At 42.1% G+C, this 18,509-nt stretch overlaps 1 protein-coding gene across 7 annotated transcripts in view; it reads right to left on the bottom strand.

Moving 5' to 3' along the window:
- The window catches only part of LOC135897561 (microtubule-associated protein futsch-like), a 42,354-nt gene that overhangs the window by 9,101 nt on the left and 14,744 nt on the right, over nt 1-18,509 (bottom strand). For 6 of the 7 annotated variants that reach the window (XM_065426222.1, XM_065426220.2, XM_065426219.1 and 3 more), the window contains exons 4-7: nt 6,229-6,296; nt 5,471-5,557; nt 5,243-5,386; nt 811-947 (exon numbers count right to left, since the gene is read on the bottom strand). In XM_065426222.1, coding sequence (XP_065282294.1) covers nt 811-947; nt 5,243-5,386; nt 5,471-5,557; nt 6,229-6,255 — 395 coding nt within the window. In that variant the 5' untranslated portion in view covers nt 6,256-6,296. Of the gene's footprint in view, nt 1-810; nt 948-5,242; nt 5,387-5,470; nt 5,558-6,228; nt 6,297-6,990; nt 7,129-16,625; nt 16,719-18,509 lie in introns of those variants that run through there. The other variant, XR_010563082.2, reaches the window with a different exon arrangement.

Here is an 18,509-nt window from a genome sequence, read left to right as displayed (position 1 = left end):
GAGAGAGTTAGCACAACAGCATCATAAAAAATAAACATGAAGGGTTCATTCTTTAGTTTACAAATGAGTAAACTTGGGCATGTATTTATTTGAACGCTCAACTGACGGTTCATAAATAAAGCAAACACGGTGAAACATCTCTAAAGGTGCAGGCCTTCCAATTAAATGACCAGGCACCATCACACGGGATGGACAAGGCTCTCGCACAAGAGAGACGGCATGTATTCCTGGCGTTTATTCAGAAAATCAGAGTTACTCATTTGTAACTAATGCTTGCTCTTCTAATACTTCTTTTTCCTTTTCTGCCTAATAGGAAATACTATGTTTCTACAACATTGCTATCAAATACATATTTAAATTAACTACTGTTCAGATCAGCAAACCCCACACATACTTTAATTTGAGCAAACACTTTCTTCAGATTCCCCTTCAGATTCCCTTCAGCAGTTTATACATGCCAAGTTTCCCACTACTGATGAAGCGGGAAATGCAGTTGAAAGCAGCAGAAAATGTGTGGATGACACGATAATGCCAGGCTCAGCAGAGGTATTGAATCAGCATCAAAGAGTTATTCTACAGTAGACTTAATTCCGTGTGTAATCATAGTGCTTTCATCTTTCACAGCACCACAGAAAAATTCTGGAGTAGACATTATAGCATGGCACTGATGCTTAGTTAGACACTGGCCACATGATGATGTTACAAAGAAACAATTCAGCATTCAAGTGAGACATTCCTCATGCCTTAGAGCAGCATGGAAAAAAGTGTGCCTCAGGCTAGCAGTGAAGAAGCAAGAAAAGCAGAGCTCACCGCATCACTGCCACATGAGCCCTCAGCTCCGCCAAATGCTGAAGACGCCGCTGCTCCTTCTCACGGCCCTTGTCCTCGCGTTTCACCTTTGACAGCACATTGCGTCCAAACTCCCGCTGCTTGAGCTCCTTCAGCCTCTGCATCAGCCATTCACATTACCAGTCAGCGAAGTACATGTTGAACCTACTAGCATTACTTTCGTATTCAAGGTGGTGGCTGGCAACGTGCCGATTGAGTAATTGATCTGTACATGAACGTTACTGCATTTTACCCCCATAGATATGTGGCTGCTGCCACCAGGAATTGAACCCACCACCTCGTGCTCAGCAGCAGAATGCCATAGTCACTGGGCCATACATTATATACATTATATATATATATTAATGAAAGAAATGAAAGAATTCTTAGGTTTTACGTAGCTAAACCACAATCTGACTATGAGGCACGGCGTGGTGGGGGAGGGACTACGGATTAATTTTGACCACCTGGGGTTTCTTTAACCCTTTCAGGGCCAATGACGCAAATATACGGTGCTGCGAACAAATCCAAAATGGTCGATGCTGTATATTTACGGCGCCGTCTGTACGTTTAAAAAGCGTGCCAATTTCCTTTTTTTTTTTTCTGGCATGTGCTGCCACCATGTGAGAATACAGGGCATTTTTTTCTTGCGCCTCCCTCTCTTGGTTTTTGTTGCATGGTTTGCTTTAGAGCTAGTCTGCTCCGGCGCGTCTATATAGTACCGCTCGCGCATTGGCGCATGGGCGGGTGGGCGGTGGTTTGGGTTTTATTCTGCAGGCAGTTTCGGCTTCTCGCGCTTGCAAAACTGGTGGCTATCTCGTTACTAATTGCTCAAAGGGCGGCCGCTTGTTTCTCGCTCATTTAGTGCTCACAGGGGTGAGCATAGGAACGATGCCGCTGTGCATGCATTCCCTTTTCTATTTTTGGGGAGACTCGTGGTATCTAACTGCATCTGGTTGTCAATAAGATGAACATTAGCGGAAGTTTTGTCACACGTTTTGCTTTTTTGACGGGCACACAACCACACAGTTTTCTTGAGTGCGCTCACCTACGCAGTTCGATTAAGCTATGGGTGTAAATATTAGTGTAAGAGCAAGAATATTTGAGACTTGCGAAATATTCCCGTGTGCGCATATTCTAAGCCTTGAACTATAATTTTTAATTCTTGTAAGCCTATTTCTTTTTTTTTTATTGTTGTTATTCATGAATGAAGAGTACATATATACCAAGGCAAAATATCTTTTTTCTCAATTTACGGTCACCCTAGAAAAATTACGGCAATTTTTTTTCGAACTAGGTCCCTCAGAAGAACTGGAACCTGCAATAAAAAAAATCGACCCTGAAAGGGTTAACATGCCCCCAATGCACAGTACATGAGCTTTTTTTGCATTTCGCCCCAGTCAAAGTGCAGCCTCCACAGCTGGAAATTGAATCCACAAGCTTGTGCTCTGCTGCAAAATGCCACAGCCAGTTAAAAATAAAATTAAAAAATTAAAAGCAGTTCAGCTGCAAATAGATTCGTACTTTCAACCTCCAAAAAGGGCTTTTAAGAGGCTTGTGTTGTGTGACTGCCTACATTTATTAAGGCATCCTTGTTCTGGCTCGTAATGCACCACCACGCCACAAAAGCCGCGCTAGACAGACCACGGAGTGTTCTATGGCGTATAAGCTAGCCAGTCTTCTTTCGTGGTTATATAAAGTGGTGCCACTGCTGTGGGCAGCACCACTACAAGATCATTAAAATTAACTACCACTTTCATTTACACAAGTTAGGTGCTTCAGTGTATGACAGAAAGCTGCTGCAAGTCCCAGACAAAAGTATGTTTGCTGCGCACCAAATAAGAGAAAATGAAGGAAGGCGAGAGGTTTTATGAAAGTAACATCCAAGCAGACTACCTACAATAGGGGAAGGAGCAAACAATACACATCAGGACAAGAGAGAGAATGGATGGTCACGGTAGAGTTGTATACGCTATAAAAAATTGGCCTGTGGTTTAGCTCTGCTGAACCCTAGTTGAATTGTGAAAGCAAGAGCTGCATGGCTACGCTTGTGGTCACGAAGTATTCTTGCACAATCTTCCTCCGTTTCCTCGGCACGTCGTCTATGCAGCGTCTCATTCCGACGCTCTCGAGAACTTAAAGCGGTTCCGCAGTTGAAGAGTCACTCTGGGACGTGGCGCGACTTCTAGCTACATCTTCGTTACGACGCTTCTCAAGTCATGCGGCACATTCTTCTGGCATCTCTTGAGCGCGCTGTCTCTTCCTTGCTCCGTTCTGTCGTTGTTGCATCTCTTTCACACTCTCCATAACGACTAAATACACTGAGGCGACACCTCCTCTCCCTCTACCCCACTAGAGCACATCTAGCGGAGCGAGCGTCGACGGCGGCGCCATCTGTTGGAGTGTGGCTGCGGCGTTGCTAGGCAACGGTGGCTCAAGGTCATTTGTCGGCCACAGCATATGGCTGCCTGCATACGGCATACGGAGCAACGACTCGCTGGCTGGCGTAGTAAAGCTTTCGCTTTAATATGCAGCACAGTAAACCGTGGTCATACAAATAACTTGGTTGCAGAGAGCAAAGAGATGCCTAGTAGTAAAATAAAGAATATGATAAATTTAGTATCTGAATACTTATGCAAATTCACAGTTCTCGTCTGCATTTAGTTTTCAACACATCTGAATGTACACCCAAATGCCTATGCAGCGAATGCCACTACAGTGAAATGACCCGTATGATGAAGGATTTGTTAGGTCCCAGCCGAATTCCTCTATTTCACATGTATTGCGAATGCCTCTACAATGAAGACCACGACAATGAATTTGCCAGTATAATGAAGCAATTTAAGCGTCCCCAGTGGGCGATTCATCATCATCATCATCATCATCCTGGTTACGCCCACTGCAGGGCAAAGGCCTCTTCCATACTTCTCCAACAACCCCGGTCATGTACTAATTGTGGCGATGTCATCCCTGCAAACTTCTTAATCTCATCCACCCACCTAACTTTCTGCCGCGGTGGGCGGATGAGATGGGCGATTCGTTGCTTTATAATGAGCACCACATAGGGGTTACTCCAGTGCTCTCCACAGATGTCACCAATATGTACTCTGTGCTAGTGCTAACGACACACTCAAAAAGTTTGCCAATATCAGAAGTCCTGCTGCACTCCTCCAGGAATCACTCAACTCGTAGTATGCTGCTTGTTGTAACACATCAATGAGCACAGGTTGCTAATGAATACTTCGAAGTTGGTGGCAACATGATGACATAATCAGAACTGATGGTTGACGACATCTTCAAAGCCATCCAAGGCAGAAAGGACTTGAACGTCAATGAAGGCAGCAGTAGTGAAGATCCCAAAACGGAACAAAGAATTCTGATGACAAGGAAGGCGATGGCAGTATTAGATGGTTCGCACCTTTGCATAGCTCCTACGTTTGACTGCAGAGCATGGTATGGACTTGTGCAATAAGGATGGCTGCAGTCACACAACTTGCAAACAAAGCGTGCACGAGAAAGTTAGAGACTTCTTTCACTAAGTCTTTCTATTTATATTAAAAAGGTTTTCTTTTGTATAATGTGCTTAGACTGCTCTATTGCGAGTGGTATGATGCATGACTTTTACAACGAAGTGACCTGTATAACAAAAGTATTTGAAAGCCCTGAGCACTTAGTTATAAAGACGTCCGATTGTATCTGATTTAAGGATGCAACAGCCTGTTGAGACACAGAGGGCTGTTGATGAAATTAAACAGGTGATTACATCTTCAAAAGAGTTTAAACGCACCATTACTGAACTCGTAATGTATAATACCTCGTCCAAAGTTGTTGAAAAAAGATAGGAAATCCAGGAGCCATAGGTCTGGTAATCCGGCAAAGCAAAGCACTAGATTTGTTACTTTAAAGGCAACCACTTGCAGAGACCAAGCGTTTCATTTGATTTGCAATTTCACAATCACAGTGATGATTAAAATGTCATTCACTGCATGGTATTCACAGCAAACTGCTTCACGTTGGTAACCAAATGCGTAATATCAGCAACGAAGCCCCGATTTTGGCCAGTAGGTGCATATCTAATGAAAGAAGCAACACTGGCAACAGGCACAATGCAGGGAGGTGAGGTTCATGATCTAGTCTTAGTGGCTGTTCCTTTTATGATTTGCTATCTTTTGTTTTTGCCAGTAGCATAACAAGTATACAAGCAGGATTTTTTACCACAAATAAACATGACTGTTGCCAGTCAGCACCTGTGTTTGTCATTTGATTTATGTCATGTTATAGCATAGTTTCTAACTTATGGCACGAACGCTCACGACAACCTTTTAATTTCAGCAACATTGCATAAACTGGTGCTTGCACTAAAAACCCAGTGAACTGTAAACTCTCCAGGTTGCAAAGTTGCATCAACACATACCTGTTTGTGAGCATGGTCATAAGAGTTGATGTGGTTGTCAAACTCCTGATGCTTTGTGTACTGTTTGTCACAGAGGTCGCAGTAGAAATTGGCCTTCAGGCTCGCCAAGGCCTCCTGAACTACCTTTTCTTTCTCTTGAACGGCCTTGAAAGAGTTAAAAAAAAGGATTGGCAATTCAATACTTTGACCAGAGGAGGATGCATGCCAGTGAAGAATGCTTGCAGTCACCTTGTACTTAAGTTTGAGCTCCTCTGTCTCTTCTTTCTCAATCTCCAGTGTTCTCCTTTTCTCTGTTGTCTCCTCTGCGTAGTCCATCTGGAAGTGCACAAGTATGAAAAGAAAAAGGTGTCAGGGCAGTTTCCCAATACACCTTAGAGGCTTAACTAATGTTTGCTAAAAGCTACTTACAAAAATAAAACTACTGCTAAAGAGAGGATTGCAGGAAAATGGAGAAGTGATCAAACAAGTGATGTTGCTGGAGCAACAAACGAACTTGTCCTGGTTGGGGCAACAACAAAGTTATTGCCATGATGAAGACAAGTCAACTTGTCTAAATGTCAGCGCCAGTAACATCACCTGTTCAACGACTGTTGATCACTACAGCTGAAGGAGTATCATTTATATTCTTACTTCATTGTTGCTTAACAGAGAACTTTAGTGATCCAAGAATTTCTAAGTTGTCCAAGGTCTAGATTTTAACGTTACAGCAACTGCACCTTTGCACCTTCAAGCCTGCAAACTTCAGATCAAACACAATAGTTGCAATAGTGCTGCAAAGCCACACCAACCACATTGGCAGCAGATTACATTTTGGCAGATGCAAAGGATTTACTATTAGGCTAGGTGCATTCCCACACTTTAACATGACATGGCTATATTACTACTACATTAAAAATGAGAAAACTTATTTGAAACAATGCAATCTGCAAAGCTTTGCTAATAACTAAAACTAGAGAAAAAAACAGAAGTGGTTAGAGGATTCGTACTTCCATCTCCATTCGTCCAAATCCCATGATGTCTTCCTTGAGGATGATTGGCAAGGGATCGGTGCGCCCTGAAAAAGAGATGAATGCACTTCTTTTGCACCGTAGTACATACCCTGAAGTCTTCCTTGATGTAGGTACATTCACAGATTACTGTGGCCAGCATCAAAAATATGAGTGAGGTTCCAACAAAAATATTAACAAGAAACTTTTCCAATTCCCTTAATCTACACTATTGTTGATCCCCATTATGCTTCATACAATTCAAGACAAACACTGAATAAGAATTTACTTGAATCAACTTTTTACAAAACTCTTTACCGCAGCCAAAAATTGGCCTCGGTCAACTTTTCTCCTGTCATGTCTGAAAGGAAAAATTTTCAACATAACTACCCAGTGCATTTAAGTACTGCAACCTTCACATGACTGCCGGAAAGGAAAACCTTCTGGACATTCATGAGTGTGTAACACTGATTACCCTGTGACTGTAGTTGCCAACATTCAGGCATAGATGAGCAAATTCCAAGAAAAAAATATTGGCATAATTATAACAGCTGGCTATTGGAAATTCTACAGGTACACGGTTGAAGATTTTCCTCGTGCATGCCCCTGGTAGCTTGTGCTGAAGAAATTGTGCAGCTCTTTGAAGAACGTGCAACAAACGAACATTGGACACCCAGCCCACCTTTCTGAATGCATTTGTTATGGTGAGCCTTCTTTTAATCCTTTTTTCATGCAAAGAAGAGCGATGCAACACAACAAAGCCTCATTTATAACAATACTTTATTCACAACAGAGAATCATTTGATGATCAAAACACTGTGGACAGGATCTGCTTGAACTTTTCCAGCAGCTTCCGTGGCAGCGATGGAGCTTCTACTTGAGTGTCTAACAGCATCCATCCTGTTCAAACAAAATATGAAGGGAACATAAGAAAAAAAAATCTGGGAAATGAACAGTAGACGACATCAACCTACTTGCACTTTGCTAGCTCATATTAAAGATATATTGTGACAACTATAGTCAGCCAGTCCGCTCACAACGTCACTTATTTTAATGATAAGCATGTATAGCAATAAAATCTCTCTTCCACATGATTAACTGAAGTTGCATAAGATCTGCCCAGAAAAATGAGTAATATTGTGATGACCACAACTGGACTACACTGTATATGTACCATTATTACTACTAGTACATGAGTGATCACAAAGCTGAACAAGCATGAACATGACAAGAAATAATAATAATAATAATAATAATAATAATAATAATAATAATTTACATAAAAGTACAAGAAGCATCATGGTAGACACCAGTGGAAAAAGCAACCACTATGCACTTGTGTAAGATGAATCCAATGCATAATATAACACAGTAATAACAACCTGACAAACATTATAATATATATATATGTAACCCTCTGATGTTACCAGTTACCCAAGAGAGAATGCATAGCAGAATGTCAGGTTTAACGGCAATTCTGTCATCGCCGTTATGCTTAAAGTTCATAACAACGGTGGCATACTACACTCAGCTAAAACTAAGAATGCAGCTGCAAATGCATCTCACCGGGAGCTTGCACATATTCACCATCCGAATAGCGCAGCTCATTTCACATGTCCTAGCACGTGTGTGGATGTATTTAGCCACTACAGTTGAACCTCGTGTGAAAGCGCATTCGGCATGAAATTTTTTTTTATATCGATATTCTTTGTAAGCCTATATTCAATTACACACTGAAATTGTTTTGTTATTACAATGTTTGTTGTACTAAGGTTTCACTATGTGTTCATCTTCAACAGCACCACTTAAGACAGGGACAAGCAAAAGAATATAGGACAGTATGTCCACTCACCGCCCTTCCCTGCCTGAAAGTGTATGCTTTAGCAGGGTGCTACAAGCTAGAACTTGGCACTGCTGACGAGCTTGTGCTTTGCTCACGCTTTTATAAGTGTTTTCGTCACATTGTGGGCCACTTTTCACTTACTACATCGACAAATGAAATGCAAAGCAGAACCCCTCTTACAAGTGACAATTTAAGAACGTGATCTCTCAACACTACACATACAGTTTCAAAAAATGGTGCAGACCACAAACTACGGAGCACCAACTGAAACTTTTCGCGTTCTGGTTTTCATTTCGGTTAAACTGGAAACGGCTCAGTTCCAGTTCAACTCCGGAATGAAAAAATAATGCTTCAAACCGGTTCAAGTTCATTTCCATAGCTGAAGAATAATTACAGGAAAACAACACAACAATAACTTGACGGTGCTGCTAAGCTGTACTGAAAGATTACGCCTGCCTGTTCTTCAGGCTGCGTGTGGTTACAAAAGAATTTATGGTGATGACGTGTGGTGTTTTATGGCGCAAGGGCCAGCTATGGCCAAAGAGCGCCATGGCACATGGTAGATGTGACATGGCTGTAAAAGGGCCTAAAGAAGAACCCGCTGTAAATGACGTAAAACATATAGGCACTAAAATAATGACACTGATTAGTTAGTGTTGTGGGCTATGGCAATTGGGCTTCATTAAAAAACATGATGCAACAAAACATAACAGTGACGCTAAAGCTTCAAGAGAGCCCTTGAATACTAGGGCTGTTAATCGTATGGTAAAAGTTGCCTGGTCAAATGATTTACAGAGTGTCTGTTTCAGCTAAAGAAAAGGTAATTTCAGGGTAAAAAGTGGTTCATTACTAAGAAAAAATCCTAGGTGAAGTGGTATATTTACGTGATATGCAGAAGGGAAATACCTTTTCCTCTCTGCTTCTATTGCAGGACATTGAATAAGAACATGGAGGACTATGAGAATATTACTGCACTTACAAGTCAAAGGATTCCCCCCCGTCAAGAGGTAAAAGTGAGTGCTGTAAGTGTGTCCTATTCTTAATCGGCAAAGAAGTACTTCCTTATGTCATGCCGTTTTTCCAGTTATCCAGTTCCCTAGTTTTGGTTTTACCATGTGAAGCTTATTCAATGCTTCGGTATCCCACTTTCCTTGCCAATGGTTCCTCAGTTTACGGCGTAACAAAGACTTTAGGTCTGTGGCAGGGATGGGGATATTTCCATATTTGTCGCTAAAACTAACGGACGTAACGTTTTCGTCAGCAGCTACGCTGCTTTTTATACCTTTGTGGCCAGGTACCCAGCATAAGACAATGACTTGGTTGCACATATATGCGGAGCACAATAAGCTGTACAGTTCATTAAAAACAGAGTTCTTTTGTTTCCATAGACTAAGTAAGGCTCTCATGACACTTATTGAGTCTGTGAAGACAATAGCCTTAGCGACATTTGCGACCCTTATGCGTTGAATAGCCGAGAGTATAGCGTATGCTTCGGCTGTAAAGATACTGGTGTGTGGATTTAGTGCCCCAGATATTGAAAATAAGGGTCCGAGAGCTGCGTAAGCAACACTAGCAGGAGACTTCGAAGCATCCGTGTAAAATTCAGCACACGAATACTTCCCCTGAAGTTCAAGAAAATGTGAATATATATGTGCCTCAGGTGCTCGTTTCGATATTTCTATGAAAGAGATGTCACACTGAATAGTCTGCCACTCCAAAGGCAGTGGAACCGAGTAGGAGCCATTAAGACATTCTCCAAAAGAGGGAATGCCAGTTTTTTCTGAGTGCTTCGAACCGGAGAGACAGAGGAGGCTGGATAGCTGGGCGGTTATGGAACACCCTGGCCGTGGACAAGTCGTGACTAATTGAATGGCATGGATTATCTACAGCCAATTTTACCTTCAAGGCATACAAAAAGCTTAAATATGTCCTTTCGTTAGATTCAACGTGCAGGCTTCACACAGGACTAGTCCTAAAGGCGCCTGTAGCAAGACGGATTCCCAAGTGGTGGATAGGATGTAGCATTTTCAGAGCACTAGGTCCAGCAGAATTTAGACTATTGCTCTGTAGTCAAGGCATGTTAATATTAGACTTTTGTACAACTTTATGATGCATCTCCTGTCACATCCTCAAGATGTACGTGACAGAAGCTTCAGTAGGTTCATAGTTAGGGGCATTTTGCTTTAGGACACTTCAGGCGCGGAACAATAGTGAACTTCCGAGTCTAAAATGGTACCTAAAAATTTATGTTCAAGGCTTACAGAAAGTTGTTCTCCATTGAGATCTATTATGGAGTCTGGCTGTACACCTCTCTTGTTTGAGAACATGGCACATGTACTTTTCTGACAGTTTAGTTTAAAACTGTTCTTGTCTCTCGCAGATACTTTAATAGACTGATTTGTAACCTATCTGGATGTCATCCATGTATACAGAACAAAACATAGTATGTGATATGACAGAGTAGAGCGAATTCATTTTGACAATAAAAAGAGTGCAGCTCAGCACACCACCTTGTGGAACACCAACCTCTTGCATAAAAGGACGAGACAGAATGTTGCCAACTCTAACATGGAACGCGCGATATAACATTCAGTAAGTTGCCATGGATTCCAATTTCAGACAGATCTTGGAGGATTCCAAAGTGCCCAGTTGTGTTGTACGCCTTCTCCACATCTAAAAGTACAGATAAGAAAAACTGTTTGTGCACAAACACATCATGGATATTTGTCTCGATGCGAAGTGATCTGTTGTGGATCTATCTTCCCTAAAACCACAATATAAGGGATTGAGTATTTTGTTGCTTTTAAGAAAATGGATGAGGCACCGGTTAATCATTTTCTCAAAGGGCTTGCATAAACAACTTGTCAGAGCTATAGGCCTATAACTACTGGGTGAGAAAGGTTCCTTGCCCTCTTTGAGAATAAAAATTACGATTGCTTCTTTCCAGGTGGACGGAATGTAGCCGGCAGAGAACATGAAGTTAAAGAGTGTCAGTAGTGTACTGTGGTTTTCAGGGTGTAAGTGTTTGATCATATCATACATTACTGTCACTTCCTGAAGCAGACCTGGAAGGCCTGAACCTTCAGGCCTGAAAGGCCTGGAGTTCCAGACCTGGAGCAGGCCTGGAACTCCGCCATGATAAATGGACGATTGTATACTTCACTGTACATGCCTTTCCGACCGAGAGGCAGTCGTTCTGCTTGTCGCTGGTATTTTAGGAATGTATCTGTGTAATGAGATGTACTGGAAGTGTGCTCAAAGTGTGCTGCTAGACAATCAGCCTGGTCCTCACGAGTGTCTCCATGTGTATTTAGTAATGGTAGAGGATGTGTTTCACGGCCTTTTATTTTGTTCATCCTCTATAAGAACTGATGCTGCTTATGAATTTTTTTCCAACTTTCCCGTTTAGCACGGCAGCGTGTTCTTCTACCTTGCGATTTAATTGCCTTGAAGTTCATTAGGCTCTCTGTGGTTGGGGAGTTGCGGAGGAGATTCCAAGCCTTGTTTTGCTTTTTCTGGGCTTCCCTGCACTCCTCATTCCACCATGGAATACGTTGTTTCAAAGTTGACCCATTTGTGTGGGGAATACATACTGATGCAGCATCAATAATGAGCTCTGTTATGTATGCTAATGCATCGTCTAGACTAAGTTGACAGATATCATTCCAGGGCAGTTGTGTTATTTCGCAAAACGTCATCCAGTCGGCTGAATGGAGGAACATGTGCAGAGCACTTAGCTTGTTTTGTAAGGTTTAGAACAATGGGGAAGTGACCACTTCCATAATGGGTATTCTTCATATTCCATTCTAGATATGGCACAAATGTACTGGACGCTATGCTTAAGTCTATGGAAGAAAATGTTTTGTGCGTAGGGCTGTAGAATATTGGCTTTTTCTTGTTAAGCAAGAAGAGAATAGGATGTTTTCTATTACCCATCCTCTCGCATCAGGGCGAGAGTCTCAATACCAATGCTGGAATCAGGGTGTCTACCAAGTTGACATTTACAAATTCCCTGAGTTTTCCAGGTTTTCCCTGAGTGCCATTGCAAATTTCCCTGAGTGATGCAGAACTATGTTTTATATCAACACGGGCTGAAATCGTATCGCCTGATGCTGTCACTCTCTAGTAAGCACATGAAAAAAAAGCAACTTAATCCAATTTGAATACTAAGGAGCAGTGTTTATGTTATTCAAGAAGAGAATAGAAGGCAGGGGTTAGTAAAATGCACACCAAATAAAGTGTCTTCGAAAACAATTGCAAATAGGGTCGGACATTATCAAATACGAATAAAAAGGAGATGCATGCAAACGCAAATATATTCTAATACGAGCTATTTCTATGAACTGATAGCAACCTCAGTGGGATAAGGCCTGAACTCTGTCACAATTGAGATTCTCTCTCAACAGCTCGTAATAAGTCAACCTCAACAGTCCTGACATACTCTCAGCCCGCGCACGACGCCCGAATGTTGTGTTGCACTGCTCCAAAGAGTGTATTTTGGTTTGGATGAGGGACACCTGCATCTCGGCATCAGCCAAAACTTTACTTTTTGAGCTCAAGCTCTTTCAAAACGGCGGCAACAAGCTTCCTTTCTCGTTTATTCCTCAATGCGTAGGTCACTTCTGTCCTTGTCCGCCTTCCGCCACTCGTTCGCCCCAAGGACCATTTGAAGCATCTTGATCAGTTGCACAGTCCACGACCGATTTTTCGAGCTCCCTAGGGGCCGCGAAAACGACCGAAAAATAGGCCAGTTGGAAAAAAATAAATGCGTGTCATTTACTGCCCTTAGGGGCTCAAACCGTCACAGGCACGTTCTAAAACGCTCTGAAGGCCTGTCGGTACACATATTAGGCATACCTGTGCTCGTACTACGACAGGAAATGCCAGGTGCCCGCGTGTATAACTAAGATATACATACTGTATTCCGTGGCAATAGCCCCTTCTCACGGTTGTTATGCTTCACTGCAATACTTTTCCGTAAGCTTTACTGAGTAGCATTTCTGTACAGAGGCGAAGCTGACTTTCACGAACCGGCATTATGCAACGCACCGTGTTTTCCAAGTTTCTAAGCCAATCGCGAAGACCACAAAGGTGGAGTCCGTGCCATTGCTGACAGCAGCGAATTCTTTCAATAAAAAGTTCAGCACCCAATGGCAAGAAGCTTCTTAGCGAACGTCGAAGCAGCTAGGCCTAGCGTTGCCGCAGTGGTGGCAATGGGTGCCAGCGGATCTGCGTGCGAGAGTGCCGGTTCGAGGCGGCGAAGTAATCAAAACGGCAGCGGTGGTGCCTTTGATTAATGCCGTTTCGGATCTGCGGTCGTGGCAAAACATCCGGAAAATCGGACGGCAAAGAGTTCTTGCGTCGGAAATTTCACACGTTCTGATACGTTGACACTATGGGGTACAAGGTGGCGCCGCGAAGCCGTCCAAATTATCGAGAATCCGGAAAGTCGCTCGTTGACTGTACACTGGCAATTCCTCCTGCCAACGACAGGGCGTCAAAGACGATTCATTACGATTCCTGTCTGCTACTCGAGCCAGCATTACCGCGACTTTCGACCCTTTCAATAAAATTGCCGCTAATTTTCCCTGATAGAGGCCCAAATTCCCTGAGTTTTCCCTGACTTTTTCCAGACTACTCAAAATCCCTGAGAATTCCCGGTTTTCCCGGTTGGTAGACACCCTGGGAATCTATGAGATAGGAAGCTTAGGAAGCTTCATTAAGGGAGAGTGAGATAGGAGAATATACTGAGGAACCACACAGTCATCCAGGGTGCTACCCTGCTCAGGGGGAGAGGGAAAAAAAAAAAATAGGGAACCGAGGAGTAATGATAAGGAGAGATAGTAGGATGTGATGTGATTATTTTTATGAACTGAAGCATAACTGCGAGTCGGTCTAGTTGGAACATATTCATATTTATACTTTTTGTGCGCAAACAAACAGGGACGAAGAATAGGGGCAACACAAGGACGAGCGCTTTCTAACAACTGGTTTTATTTTTGAAGAACTACTTACTTAAATACCCACAGAACTGCGCGATCTAGTGGAACAGAGCACGCCTACAGCGCATATGATACCCACTGATCTGCGCGATCAAGTCAAAAGAGCAAAGTCAATATTACATATAACACTTGTGATAAAAAGTCGTGGACAAAAGCCACCCAGTCATACTAAAAACAGCAAAGTGCATAAAAACAACCACTTACAATCAAAAATAGTTCTTCAAAAATAAAACCAGTTGTTAGAAAGCGCTCGTCCTTGTGTTGCCCCTATTCTTCGTCCCTGTTTGTTTGTGCACAAAAAGTATAAATATGATTATTTTTATGTTTGCATTCGAAGGGCTCGTTCGCTGCCTTGAATCTAGGCTTGTGGTAGCTAAATTTTCTAAGAGAGCCTTGATAGCTCGCTTCATTAATACGCATGTCCGGTTGAAGGCCCAGTAACACCTTTTATTTGTACGGCCTGTTAATTAACGATAACAAGGAGATCAACAATACTGGAGACATGCAACAAGTATACATGCTCGAATGTCTCAGGTACTTTGCATGCATCACAGTCTGGTGGGCCCATGCATCAGATGCTATGCAAATAGTTATTGTCGTGTCAACAAGTCTGCCCACTGACGCAATACGCTGAAAACTGTACAAAAGGTGCTGCTGCTTTTAAAATCACGGGAAGATGGCGCATATTTACAAATGAGGTAATGTAACTAACATCAGATAGCAAAGTGAGGACCATACCATGATGGCATTTGTCATTACCCATGTCACATAACCAAAAGTAAACCGTTGTGTTCATTTGATTATATTTGACAAAAGAACTCAACATTGGAGGTGCGTCGCCTACAGGGGGGAAAAAAAAGGAAAATCTGGAAGGGCTAAACAATGGCCATAATAATTATGCTTGGAGGTAAGGCACATTGATGTCTTACCATACATGCTTCACCGATGCCTTATCAGCACGCATGGTGTTGAAATGTGCCCTGAGCACATACCTTTTGTAGGCTACACATTCATTTTATTAACACTGATTTACCTTTAGATGCAGCCACGGTGATAGAATCTAAGATTCTACCCTTACAAGGCAGAATCATACAAGGTGTAACATGATTTGCAACATCAGAGACAAACAAATATATTGTTTTTATATCACAATGACTCTTCAGCAACTTTGCCGTTTCCTATGTCACCTGTCTCGAGCAACTGTACAAATAAACTTGCTCAAAGCAATCCCCCCCCCCCTCTTGTGTCATTTGACCTTTTTATCACAGTTTACCCTCCCAGACCGATGAGCGAAACTCCATTTGGGTCTTGCTTGCAATAAATACTATCTCTTTGCAATCAGGAACACTGCGAGGTATTGACAGGATCCCCAGCATTGTCACTGCAATCTTATGGAGGCTGACCCATCCAGTCATAACCTTGAGCATTTTCTAATTTGTGCCCACTTGCATACCAGATCTTGGTTCATTGAGCACATCCAACAAAAGTTTCTTCATGCATATTTTGCAATCATGCGCCACCCTAAATTTTAACACCTCAGAAACTTCCTTGCAAACATTATAATTTTCATAAAACTTGACGCGAGTTTCGGAAAATCGTAGAACAAGCCCAAATTTATAAAATTTATGGAAAATTCAGAAAGGTTGGCAGGAATGTTGCCATCTCAGCCATGTTCGTTCTTGTTGGCTTCCCCATTCATTTTGCATAAGCTGCTGTTTGTACACTCTTGAAATAGCTTCCTGTGCTTCAATCTCAGGAGCCAACTGCCTTTGTTCATTGTGGCGCTCTGCTTGCACGCACATGACAGCTGCGACGTCTGCACACATGTTTGCCACATTGCCTGCTCTTTGAATGCCTGGCTTGGCTCGACTTGACTTCTGCTGCATAGCTGTGCAACAAGTAGTTGTCTAAATTGGCGGATCACATATTTCAGAGCCAATTTGATTGCTGCAAAATTATATTAATGACACAGAAGGGCAATTGCCATTTTTGTTAATTCTGTAATAATTATTGTTACTGTCATAATCTTAAGATGACATTAATTCTCGCCATGTAATGACGTGCAAAAACAATTACATAGTTCAACAATATGTCACTCATTGGAAGTGAAATTTTGCCACATGACAGGGGTATAAATACTCTTGTTGGGCAATCCTTACGCCACTTGCCCAAAACAATATCATCAAGAAACGTTGGCAGGAATTATCATAATGCGGCACAATAGCTCAGTGGCTATGGCATTTTTGCACTGCCTAGCATGAAGTCACAGGTTCGATTCCAGCCTCGGCAGCTGCATTCTAATGGGGGCAGAATGCAAGAAGATGCTTGTGTACCATATATTGGGTGCACATTAAAAATCCCAGGTGGTCAAAATTAACTGAAAAGTGCCCCACATCAGCATACATCATAATCAGATCATGGTTTTGGCACATAAAACCCCTCCACTTAATTTAATTTAGAAGTTAACTTACACAGTTTTGCTAGTGAAGATGTGTGTACCTGCTGTGACAACATGCAGAATGACAACAAAGAAAAATTGTAAGTGTGCCAACCTGGCAATTTGCAGCCAATGGACCCCTGCAGATGATGTGCACCAAGTTCACCATGTCACGGCTCACCTACGGCTCGCAGAACCATGCACAGCACTGAAAACATGGTGAGCGGCTTCAACATCATGTCACGATGTAGAGAGAGAGAGAGATGCTATCTATCTGCATAACAAAATCTTGCCGCAGTCCCTTACTCAGCTATTAAAATCCAGGCCATGCAATGTTCACTTTAGGCAGCAGCATTGACAACTTGTAGCAGAATTCACACAATGCTCAAAACCGGTTCACACGCCATTTATGCAGAGTGCTACTGATGGAGCATTGCTTAAACGATCATTAAAAGAAAATATGTTCGGCTAGACTGAATAGATTGCACTTCTGAAAATGTTGACATGTCAGTCCCACCATAAGTAGAAGCTCAATAAGACGAAAAGAACACAACAATGAAAGAGGGGCAGCATTTCTTCAGCTCTAGTCATTGAATTATTTGCCAAAGAAGAAAAGGAACTACTATATCACATCTGAAAGTAAGCAAAGACCACACTTGGCAAAGAAAGACCAGACATGTGAAAATACAGTAAACACCTATATAATGAAATGACTTGTATACATAACTAAGGATTCTGTATTTCCTGGCTGAAATCCTATCTTAAATTTTTATTGTGAATATCTCTAAACTGCAGACCACAACAAATCCACATGTATAAGAAATGAACCTGGGCATCTCCAACGGCTCATTTCTTTCTCTACAATAAACATACATAGCAACGTTGAAACTGCCTTCCACAGTTGCTGCTGAGTTGAGGTGCGCAGAGAGAATGCCTATCAACACCAGAACAAAGACAGAAAGCATGGCGCATACATAATGTCCTAAGGTCAGCTGCAGTTACAGATTTCATCAGATGAAGTGTACAGAAAAAAAAATCACTTCTTCCACTAAGTATCTCCTGTAATCATGTTAATATCACTCATGCATCTGACCCCAATGATGATCACTGTGGCGATTCTAATACTTAATCGACTCCAATACCATCCATTTTGGCAGTGTTTAGGGTAGAGTGAATTTGTCGAACATACATGTGCAGTCATAAATGGCTATTTTTAATCTGCCTCAGAGAGATTTTAAATCGAAAACAGTAGCCCACAATAAATAACTGCAGTATTAATCCGACTCTAATGTGTGCCTTTTTTTTTTTTTCCTAATTCATCCAGAAATTGCTTGGGCAGTGCAATCGGATACGAAACCGAAACCGTGTTCAGAACAGCCTACAGTTACTGCCAGCTTAGCCAGCGTCATTGCCATTACCATCACAACACGGTAATGGCAACCATGTATGGCAATGTACGAGTTCTCGCATAGCATGATGACGATGCCGAGTCGCTTTGAAGTCTGGTTACGAGTATGTTGAGGCAATAAAATATTTTGCATGTTAAGTGATTACCATTAATTACCATCACAACAGGGTAATGGCGACCATGGATGGCAATGTATGAGTTCTAGCACAGCATGATGACGATGCCGAGTCGCTTACAAGGCTGATTACGAGAGTATATTGAGACAATAAGATATTTTGCATGTTAAGCTAACGGCAACAAGTCACATAACATTTTCTTGGCATTCCGGAGAATTGCATGCATGGCAGGAGAAACTAGCAAAGTCTAGGCATGAAACTAGCAGTCTAGGCATGGGCCGCCATCCCCTTGGCTATTGTTGTGGAGTCGGCTGCTAAATGTAGAATGCCAGGCGCACTATGGACTATATGGAGGACGACATGTTGTGTTTCTTAATAGACAGTGATAAAGCACTGTCTGAGAGTGATGAGGATGGACATTAAGTAAATAAATTTCCATTTAGTGAAAGTAAAGTTAACTGGTTCTCTCTTTTTT

The sequence above is a fragment of the Dermacentor albipictus genome, chromosome 4 (assembly GCF_038994185.2).
Source record: "Dermacentor albipictus isolate Rhodes 1998 colony chromosome 4, USDA_Dalb.pri_finalv2, whole genome shotgun sequence".
Lineage (NCBI taxonomy): Eukaryota > Metazoa > Arthropoda > Arachnida > Ixodida > Ixodidae > Dermacentor > Dermacentor albipictus.
The sequence above is the reverse complement of the archived record's forward strand: the minus strand, read 5'-3'. Positions and strand labels throughout refer to the sequence as shown.